This window comes from Mirounga angustirostris, unplaced genomic scaffold (genome assembly GCF_029215605.1).
Source record: "Mirounga angustirostris isolate CCGP_5_RB_7025 unplaced genomic scaffold, mMirAng1.0.hap1 SCAF_4, whole genome shotgun sequence".
NCBI classification, from domain to species: Eukaryota; Metazoa; Chordata; class Mammalia; order Carnivora; family Phocidae; genus Mirounga; species Mirounga angustirostris.
The window spans coordinates 41,855,164-41,866,381 of NW_026991712.1; the positions used below are offsets into that span (position 1 = coordinate 41,855,164).

At 43.7% G+C, this 11,218-nt stretch overlaps 1 protein-coding gene across 5 annotated transcripts; it reads right to left on the minus strand.

Annotated features, from left to right (window-relative positions):
- Positions 1 to 1,884: 1,884 nt before the first annotated feature.
- Positions 1,885 to 10,931, minus strand: PDP1 (pyruvate dehydrogenase phosphatase catalytic subunit 1). 5 transcript variants are annotated; one of them, XM_064588126.1, is made up of 4 exons: positions 10,745 to 10,931; positions 9,873 to 9,907; positions 9,326 to 9,448; positions 1,885 to 5,981 (listed from the first exon to the last, which is right to left on the minus strand). In XM_064588126.1, exon 4 carries the CDS (start codon positions 5,935 to 5,937, stop codon positions 4,324 to 4,326), a length of 1,614 nt encoding a protein of 537 aa, XP_064444196.1. In that variant the 5' UTR covers positions 5,938 to 5,981; positions 9,326 to 9,448; positions 9,873 to 9,907; positions 10,745 to 10,931; the 3' UTR covers positions 1,885 to 4,323. The 5 variants fall into 5 exon arrangements, with proteins under 5 accessions (XP_064444196.1, XP_045752191.1, XP_045752189.1 ...); XM_045896235.3 differs by lacking the exon at positions 9,326 to 9,448; XM_045896233.2 differs by lacking the exons at positions 9,326 to 9,448; positions 10,745 to 10,931 and adding an exon at positions 10,576 to 10,594.
- Between the last annotated feature and the right edge of the window lie 287 nt (positions 10,932 to 11,218).

Sequence of the window (11,218 nt, forward strand, 5' to 3'; positions counted from 1 at the left end):
AACTTGTGCAGGTGCTAATTTACAATTTGGCACTTTAATTCTTTTAAATATGAATTCTTTGCAACAGGAAACTAGATCAAGTTTTAGAAATCATTGAATCTTAACTATCAAATGAAACTGTAGCTACAGGAATAAATTATTTCTCTGCATCTGGACTAAGAACTTAACTTCTGATGAATGAGGGACAGAACTTCAACTTAAAAGTTCACTCAGGTTGCTGTTGTTTTGATTATTACTAATGTAAAATAAAGTGAATGCTGAACATCCACTTTATATTGTGTTGGCTTAAAAAGAGAAACAAAACCCATGGGCCCTCCCCTTAAAAAACTGAAAATCCTGATGGATGAAGAAGATAAAGTTCAAAAATTACTAGAACAATTTAAAACCGGGTATGTGCACATTTTATGAACCTAAATATTGCTAAATAATAAAGTCTAAATTGTGTGGGTCCTTAAAATATGTGCATTGGATAATCATTATTAATGGCACATGAAATACATGAATTTTATCATTCTTAATACATTTGCTTAGAAGACTTGTAACTTAAGAGCTCTTTAGAAAACAATGCAGTAGGGCGCCTGGGTGGCTCAGTCGGTTAAGCAACTGCCTTTGGCTCAGGTCATGATCCCAGGGTCCTGGGATCGAGTCCCACATCAGGCTCCCTGCTCTGCGGGGAGCCTGCTTCTGCCTCTTCCACTCCCTCTGCTTGTGTTCCCTCTCTTGCTGTGTCTCTGCCAAATAAATAAATAAAATCTTTAAAAAAAAAACACAATGCTGTACAGTTAGGATTCAATCTAAGGTATACATTTTGTCATAAGAACTGGGCAGAGAGGATTTAGTAGGATTAAGCTTGGCTTTCAAAGTCAAGTCTGAAAAGAACAAAGGAAAAGATCTTCCTACTGTAACAAGTCAATTCAGATGCCATTAAGATGTCTTCATTTACCCAGCTTGTCCAGGACTCAGCTTCTGAAGTTATTATTTATGAAAAAGGTATGTGAACTATTGACCAAGCATAATAAAGTTACCTCCACACTCTTGCTATACCCAAGGACAAAGCTAACAACAACTCAGTCTGGCATGTGCTTTGACTGATAAACCAAAACCATCAAAAACCCAACGCATAATTTGCCTTTTTCTTATAGTCATTAGGCTCACTTAACGAACTTAATTAACTCAACAAAATTCTCAGTGGGAGAGGTACAGAGATGTCAACACAAATGACCGCTCCTCAATCCCTTCAAAGTTTCACCATGAAAGATTGTCATCACTTTTTTAAAGGGCATTTCTTTAAAAAGTTCTGCCTTTGAGGTATAGAACATAAAACTCACCTGTAATTGTATTTGCAAAGTTAAAGCCACACTTCAACAAGGGTACTCCTGACAATTGCTTATCTAAAAGTTGGCTTTAGAAGAGGACAGGGAGGAGCTGATAATGTCCATCAACAATGGATAAATTGTGATATATTCATATGATAGAATGTTCCTTGGTAAGAGACTATGAATATGCTCAACAACATAAATGAATCTCAAAAAACTGAACAAGAGTACATATTATATGATTTCATTTATGTGAATTTCTAGAATAAGCAACACTACTAACCTACGGTGGTAGAAGTCAGAACAATAGTTACCTGTTGAAGGATGAACTGGAAAAGGGCAGAGGGAATTTTCTGTTACGGAAAAGTTGTGTATCTTTTTTGGGGTTGTGGTCACCAAATCCCAAACAATGTATTTAAAATCTGTGCATTTTATTGAATGTAAATTATATGTGGTTTTTTTTTTAAGTACTAATTATCTACTGGATTCTAAAGTTAAGTGTAACTACTGTCGTAAAACATCTAATAAATCTTACTACTATTAAAAACCAACACAGGCCATTCAGAAAGCAGATATGAAGCTTTAATTCACTGTGGGCATTTCTGTGACCAATAATATAAACTTTTCACATGTCTTCGTACAGATACATCTTTTATAAGACACAGGTTTTTCACCAAGTACTGTGAAACATATCACCATTCCACTTAGTTAAGGGCGTATTATAAATATCATGAGCCACTGATTAAATATAAATACAGAGGTTGATGCACGTTAAGAGAGGTTCCATAATAAAAAAAAGTTTAAGGCTAAATACTATGAAAGTTTACATGTGTTCTCCACTTTAATTCTAAATATCACATCACAGTGACAACCAATTACAATAAAATCACAACTGCTTTTAGATGATAGTACAAATTTCTAACATCCAATTATTTTTATTTCCACAATGTCAACTCCACACTGCGCTTTCATTTCTAGAGAGTAGACCAGCTTTTGGACTGCAGACCAAGTTTCTTGTGCAATAATTACTATTTTGATTGTGACCACTAGAAACTGAATTTATATATACTGTACTAAAAAGAGATGAGACTATTAAGTATATAATAACATGGAACTCTTCAGTGGCGGTGTTCAAGAGAAATTAAAACAGTAGCCTGAAAATGGGTTTTAATTGCTACAGCAGTCTACATATACTTCAATTAAAAGATGACATCTGTCAAAACATTTAGAAATAAATATATAGTACAGCCTTCCCCCTTCCAAAATGCTGCCTGGAAGAAAAGTTCCAAGCTGAATTAAGGGGAAAAGTGGGGTGTGGGGGGTGGGGAACAACTCAGAAAACAAACATTATATGCTGCTCTGAGTGACAATATGCCTGAGTCTGTTTTTCAGCTGGAACAAGTTTTACTGTCAGTTCTACATTGCTTTAGTGTCCACAGTCCAGAAGAAGTCCTTGAACAGCTAGTTCATATTCTACAGAAATTGGAAAGACTCCTAAAACCCCTCAACTAATTGTACAAGGGAAAGCTGCTCACGTGTTGTCTTAAAATCTATGTGAATATCAAACATAGTCATAGCCATTCTTTTAACAGTGATGCTAGAATAAGTGATGAAAATATATGCACAGCTGTACACAGATCACCATTAAACACAGGACAAATGCCATTTGATGCATATCAAATAAGCTCCCCAAAAGCCAATTTGAATATATTTATTTTCATTTACTTTGATACAGCATTAGAAGGGACTGCATATAATTACAGAGACGGCTGCAAACAACACTTGATGCTACTAAGGGATCTATTAAGCATCAGGCATGCACCAGTTACCTTTTAAAACTTCTTGTGTATGTATCTTAAGATTTCTATTTATAACCTACAATATGTTTAAAGCATTTAGTCATTTTTAAACCAAATATTTTAACTACTTAAACGTAGACCTATGTCTACATGGGGAAAAACAAAAACTCCCTCCCCAGCCTCAACACCCAAAAGTAATATTAAACCTTACTCCCCAATTTGATATTTAAACTTCTTTTATTTATGTCAGCCTTGAAATTCCAAAAGTGGGGAACATTCTTATCACTACTGAATGGGGAGTATGATTTCCTGGCAGCAGTCTACCCACCACACACAGCATGCCAAGCCTTTGGGGATTACAAGATAAGCCTGTGTTGGTGGCTACAAATGACAAGAACTGAACAGTCTCTTCTTTTTATTCTGGATCTTTTTATTTCACACTAAATGAAATGAAATCATTTCATTACTACAAACTAAACAAAATCTTTTTTTAACATCAGCATAAGAGTGGACGAAATCAAAAACACTGTCGTCTTCAAGTGTGCGGCAAAGCAGAAAATATCTCGATTACGTTAGGTAACCAGGGTGGGGAAGGGAGCAGAGTTTGTTTTTCCATTTAGGAAGCATTCCAGTCAAATAATCACAAACACAAATTCAGATTGCTTGGTTCTCAGTCATTTATGGCTTAAAGTACTGGGTGTGAAAACCACTTCAGGCTAAAATAAATTTTTATGAATAATGCACAGATTGTATATCTAGGAAATCATGCAGTAAATGAACATTCTCATGTACATTGTAATTTTAGTGACAAAAAGGGTCTGCAGGTTGAACAGTAATGTTTCTTCCCTTTTACCAAGAGAATACGCCCAGCAAGATCCTGGCATTGGGCCTATTCAAGATCCTACTTGCCAGGTCATCTTGATTTTCTCAGATTGATAAAAGAAGCCAATGTCACAAGACATTTGCAACGAGGAACTGACTTGCCGCGAGTGCAGGTGCCGTGAGGTCCGGGCTAGGCAGAAGGAGACTCCCATGATCCTTCCACCCGGCTGCAAAGTCAATTTGGAGTACTTGACCAGCTAGAGTTACCAAATGGGTAAATGCTTAGAATGACCCACTGGAAATGTTTATTATCTTAGTATCTTTTACAAATCTATCTGCTCTTGACATCTATTTCATTTGGGAACGACCAGGGTAAGATCCACTCACTATTCTTGGTTTTGGTATGCCCCTACAACATGAGAATTGAACTGAACCACAATGATTGTAATGTCGTCTCTGTACATCCGAGCAAGCTCCTCAGGGAGACTAAGCATTTTGGAGAGGCGCTCGTGATCAACAGTCCCAAACTCGTTGTTGCCCACTGCGTGACGAATGAGATGGGTTGCTGCGTTCTGGTCCTCGAATACTGACGACATCTTGGCTCTCCTTTCTGTTAAAAGGCCATGCATCTGTCCTAGAGTCACCTTGTAGCCGCCAACAGCTATTGGCTGTTGGTGATGCATGCCCGTCAGGTACTCACCCACGATCCTAACCACATCCTGCCTATGCATCGTCTCCCACAGCCCATCAGTAGCCAACACCAGAAACTTATCCTGTGGCCTTAATCGGTGGTAAGTTACCTCTGGCTCAGCAGTGAGATAAGGAGGCGTGTAATAATTAGGAGGGATAAACTTGGTATATTCATTGTCATTCAACTGGTCTGGGCCTGATTCTATCACCCTCTTTTGAAGGTCGATGCTCCATTTGAACTTTACGTCTCCAAAAGCCCTAAAAGGCATCAGCAAGCCAAGCAGCCGATCCTGCTTCACCACACTCTTGGCCTCATTCTTTGGGTGTTCCAATTTCAGCCGTTCCAGTTCTCTCTCATTCTGAGCGTTGTGGTCATTAGAGAGAGTGACTGCTGACCAAGAGCCATCCTCTTCCTGCACACCCAGCATGGCTCTGCTATCGCCGGTATTGGCCACATGAAGGTCAACACCATCCACGTGGGCCACACAAGCAGTGGCCCCAGAAAATGCCACTCGAAGCACCAGGTAGTTGAGGAAAGAATTGGGATCACCAACTTGAGCCTCCAAAGAGATGTCATTGTCAAGCCTCTTAAAAGCGTTAATTAAAGCCTCCTTGACATCGATATCCGTAGACTCCCCGGTGTTGAGGTCTATAAGTTCTTGCCAGTAAGTCCTCAAGCTGTTGAAATACAATTTGGAGGCCTCCTTGCTGAAGTAGTCATTGGGGTGCTTGTGCCACTGGAGAATGGGCAGCAGCGCCCGACCGCTCTCTACTGCATTTTCAATCTCTAGCAAAGTCTCATGGGGTAACAGAGAGACGGCGATATAATAAAAGAGTCTCTCACTGACCGCCTGGGAACAAGCGCAGCCTGCATGGCCGTCGAAAACCCCCAAAAGCATCCCTCTGGTCTGCAAGCAGGTGGCTGCACTTCTCCGGTCCTCGATGGGGGCATTTGCAGGCAGCTGATTGCTGTCAAACCCAAGGACAGAGCTGACGTTTTTGCCATCGAATTCTGGCACTTTGAAACTGTACTCGTTAGCTTTCAGGATGCTGTTGACCTGTGGAGGGGTGAGGTAAAATTTCTGCGGCGTGGACGCGTACCTCCTTCCTTGCGTGTACTGCCACCAGCCCTCCTTGGGCCGGCAGAAGGTAGCGTACGCCGGGTGCGGCGCGTATCTCAGGCGGCTCTGCGCCAGGTACGGGGACGAGCAGCACAGATGTCTGTGGTGGCAGTAACACGCAGTGCCATAGATCCTGCTCAGCTCGCAGTTCCGGATCAGAGGGAAAAACAGTTGTGTCGGGGCTGGCATGGCATCAGAGAACAGCGGCAGGCTGGAGCTCCTGACGGGGATTCCTAGACAGCAATTACACAGACACACAGAAAGAGAGCGGTTACATTTCACATCACTTCATCTAGCCTCGCTTTTATAACAAATATTCAGCAGGTGAATCTACATGCTAAGCCCTGTGCTTGGAAGCGCTGTATTTTATACGCCTACCATGTACTATTTCTACAGGGTGTATTCTGCTAAGCACACTTCTCCGTCATTCGTGGAGCCAGGACTGCAGCCTAGCTCTCCCTCTTCTCTTTTCCTCATATTTCTTTGTGCCGCACAGACTGTACAGAACGTACAATAGATGTGGCTGGGAACAGCCAAGGAGATGAAGATTATATAACATATGCAGTGGCAGTCTATCTGGCCAATCACCCTCCTCCCTCTCTAGCCTCAAGAAGGCCCTGGATCTCCCATACTGCACAGGGACTCCTCCCAGTAATGAAAATCCCGTTTCTAGACTTGTAGTCAATTGTTAACATTTGATTACACATGGCTATCACCAAAAAGGTGTTAGAATGCATCCCTTACAGATATATGTGTGTGTGTGTGTGTGTGTGTATACATTCATGAATTATTTTGTAAGTTATATACATACACCACTGTGTTAATATAATGTTCATTGTAACATATAGAAAAAATTTTACATAATGAATAAAAATAGGAATTCCAGTATTCCCTTCCTGCACCCCAGTGGATGGTCTTGCAAACTACGTTTCTCTAGACCACTGCGCCAATTTGGTGAGCTTAGGAACACAGGTCTGCCGCCAACCTGCCTAATAACCCTAGAAATGTCAGCTTAACTCTTTGGGCCTCACTTCCCTAGGTTGTAAGTGAACACACAGAAGCAGATGCTATTGAAGGCCTCTTCTGGGATTCTATGCTTTTATAAGTGTTAGCTGAAGTGAGGCTTTGAAATCAAATGCCGGTTTCAGTTTTTCATTGTTTAATTTACTGTACCTTTTGTGATTAAAAAAAAAGGTTTAAGTATACTAATAGCTCTAAGACTTCCTTAGTAATGTAAATGCTCTCAGTTCTGGAATTTAATTTACTTGCTAGCATTTTCTCCTGCTAATCAACCATAAGGGAAAGCTATAGAAATACTATTTTCATCCATTCTGAATCCCAAGTAAAATTCAATCCCTGGAAAAATATTTCCTCTTACATTAAAAAAAAAAAAGTACCCATTTGCCTTCAGAAAGCAATTAACGAATAGTGAAATAATAGTCTAAGGTTTGTATAAAAAAAAGTACACATATAAATCAAGAATAAAAACTGTAATACTATATGACACTGAAAATATTTTGCCAAACATTTATCTAGAAAATTTTATGAATGTGTATCATTAATCCAAATAATTCATGCAAGAAAAAAAACCTCTCTTCCTCCTAACATATTATTTCCCCTGAATTCTTGAAGCATTGCTTCAAAAAATTCATTTCCCCTATAACTTGAAACAGACTTTAGAAATACTTCTATTATTTCTTTTTTAAGTTGGCTCCATGCCCACCATGGAACCCAACATGGGGCTTGAACTCAGAACCCTGCGACCAAGACCTGAGCTGAGATCAAGAGTCGGACACCTAACCGAACGAGCCACCCAGGCAACCCAGAAACACTTTAAATAAGGAAACACATGCAGTAAACAAAAAATAATGCCGAAAACCATCTGAGTCTTAATGTCAACATTTCCTTCTTAAGTTTGAACCCATTACAGGTAAAAAAAAATGTACAAATACCACAGAGATTGTTAGCTCTAAGTTACACTACTTTCAGGTACCCTCCTTCGACAAGAAATTGGAGAAGTGAAAGTGGGATGTGGGAGAGCAGAGAAAATAACACTGAATAATAACTGATTCTTGTTTGCTTCAGTAATAAGGACTGCATAAGCCAGGCATACAGAACCCCTTCTGCAAATGATAGAAAGTACCATTATTTTAAATGTGCTATTTAAGGAGGGACTTGTTTAAGAAACTGAAGATAAGCATAGGCAACAGAAGGTAATGATTAGAATTTTGGAAGTAAGATCCATAACTAAATAAGCATTCTGAAATGCAATAATGAAAAATAGAAATTCCGGAAGAAAAGGAATCTATCAAGACTAACCACTTAAATAACTGCACTTCAAACTATATACCTGAAAGTCATCCAAAGGTTAAGGGTACATGATTGAGCCAGGAGATGTGCTCCAATGTTGGGCCACATGACACTGGCTTCCAGACATAAACCATGTCTCGTCAGATTTGCATGCAGAAAGCACATTAATTCATTTCATGCTTTGTATAAAGATTTTCTATTATTAAAAATATAAACAGATGCCCATCTTAAGAAAACTTTTCTCTATAACTTTAGATAAGTTTGCATTCGTGCTATTTTAAAGTTTAAGACTTTTACAGGAAGAAGAAATGTTTCCGCATGGAATGTAGACTGAATCAAAGTACTACTTTGTGTGTGTGCGTATGTGTGTATGTGTTTGCAAGGGGCGTTTGGTAGATGGCGTAATAGCATTTGGTTATGTGATGTCTAATCAAGGAATAACAAGCCCAAGAAACCTGCACTTTCCTTAAATACTTTGTTTTGACAATTTTTCTGCTTTTGTAGTTGATTGCAAAATGAATGAAATATTGTGGCAAAAGTACGGATTCATGCAGCAGATGCTCTGAATAATACATAAATTCAAACAGCAAGCACTCAAATACTCAGGTAATACATTTTTCCCGCAAGGCAAAAGTTCTCGAGATTAAAAAAAAAAAAAAGCAGAGTGGAATTTATCAACTGTATCTTTCAGTTATTCAAGAGCTTAGCATATGGACTGAGACTGCATCCCAATTCCCCAACTCCCAACATGCCTTCAAAAGACAAATTCTTAGAGAATATGGAATTCTCTAAGAGAAATGAAAACCCTGCTCTGTGATTAATAAGTGTTCTATCACCACCAGTACAGGATATATTCTCTCCATCAGATCAGATAGCCTTAGAAGTCAGAGTACTTCCAAATGCTTTTTTAAACCGTAAGTGAGGATTCAAAAACTCAGGGTATCTTTCTGAATATCCTGTGATTCAACAACAAAACCCCACAAAATCAAAACTTTTGCCGACAAACTCGCTAAATTAATGAAGTAGAAAGCTCTTGATTAGACAAGTAAGAACAGCAACAAGGTACAGTGTTGGTAAACTGGAGCAGTGTCATATTTTCAAGTGATTTCTGACCACAATTTCACTGAGAAGTTCCCATCCCATGATCCAGACTCAGTCACCTTATATGCAGCATCTTAGTCCTGGGCCAATTTGGCCCATTTTACCAATGACTAATAAGAAAAGATGCACTGCAATCAAAACAGGAGAGAGACCCATCCATTCTTACTGATGTGCTGGGCAGAGCCTGTGCCAAGAAAGGGTTCCACTTCATTCAATAAACTCAGGGACCATATTAATTAGAAAATGCTGTTAATACTGCACCGACTCCGGAGCTCTTCAGCTTTCAAAGCTTTTGGTGTAAACAGGGAGAAAAAAAAAAAAAGCCATACTAGTCATTAAATGTGTCAGAACCTCAGTTTATGTAATCCAATTGCATTAAACATCCTGTATAAAGACTTTTCAGTTTCTCAGCGTTTTCTGGAAATGCCTAGCCATTTCACAGCTCCGGTCATCTCTACAAGAATGAAGAAAGCGATTTCCCTCAGAAGACCCGAAGCCCCAAGCCAGCACTTGTTTGATTCGTTTCCTTTGTCCCTACCTGAAAATTGCACTCACGAAGGTATCAAAGCTATCCGGGTCCAGGACCCCTTTGTCCCCTTTTTCTACCTACCTCACCCCTTAATTCCACGGCGACCCACCTAAAACCATCCACACACAAGAGCAGTCACCATCCTTCCTGGGTACCCAACGCAGGTAGTTAAGTGAATACCTACCAATTCGTCTGGGCCCGGGACACACACACATTCTCCTGTCATCACAACACGGAGCCGACAACATCCACAACCCGCGCGGACAGCAGCAGCGACAGCAGCACCGGCCCATTGAAAGCAAGGCAGAGATGCTCATTAGAGGAGGCGGGGGAGGCGGGCACGGAGGAGGGGCGAGCTCTCGCTCCTGCCCCGGGAATGGGGCTGGGAGGGCGGGGGGGGGGGGAAGGATGGAGCAGGGAGAAAGGGGTGGGGAGAAGAAGGAAACCAACCAAACCAACCCACCCCGCAGGAGAGTCAGGGACGCCGCCCGAGGCGGCGGGGACCCAGCAGCGAGTAGAGGTGCGCCCCGGGACCGGCCCTTCCATCCAGCCCGGGCGCGGAGCCCACTGGCCCGCGGCATCCTCCACCCGCTGCGCACCCCGCCCGGCCCACGCTGCGCCGGCTTCGGTCCCGAAGCCTAAGGCAGGGGTCGGCCGCGCGGCAGGCTGCCGTAGGGTCACCCCGGACCCCGCGGTGCATACGGGGGACCCTCAGGCAGAGACGCCACGCCGTCGGCGCCGCACCTCCCCGGAGCTAGCCCTCCCGCAGGTCCCCACGGCGCCCCGGCGCTGACAGCGGCCGCGGCCGGCCCGCCCCCTACCCCGAGCCCGCGGCTGCCCCTCGGCGCCGCCACGCCCGCCCGCAGCCCCGACGCCCCCGCGCGCACCTAGCGCTCCGGGGCTCGTCCCTCCCCCGCCCCGGCCGCCGCCGGCCCGCCCTTCGCACGCCCGCGGCCGCCTCTCCCCACGCGCTCCGGGCAACCCCCTCACAACTTTGGGCGGGTAGCGGGGGATTCCGGACCCGGTGGCTGGGGGCCGGGAGCAGGGAATACGAACCGGGCACGCAGGGGAGGAGCCGCTTCTTCCCGACGAGGAGGCGGCCGCTGCAGCGGCGGCGGCACCACCCGGCACTCCTTCCAGACCGCCCGGCTTAACTCCCCGGAGTGCAGCCCAGGCCCCCAGCTGGCCCACTCCCTGCCCCGCCGGGCCGCCACACTGCCCCGCCCGAACGTCCGGGCCCGAGCACTTCCCGCCTCCGGATTGGCTGCGCAAGGGCGGGTGGGCGGAGAGGAGGCGAGCTGGCCCGGCCCGAGGCGGGGCGGAAGAGCAGCGCGCTCCAAGCCAGCTTTGTGTCGTCACCGGGGTCAGACAATCCCTTCCATTCCGAGCGAGCCGCTCATTGGCTCCACGGGCCCGCCTCACGTGACCGCGCCCAGTAGCAGGGTGGAAGGTGGGGCTGCGTGGCGCTAGGGCCCTGCGACCGGCTAGGCGGGGCGGCGTTGAATAGGCTGGCGACGGGCGGGGTAGGGA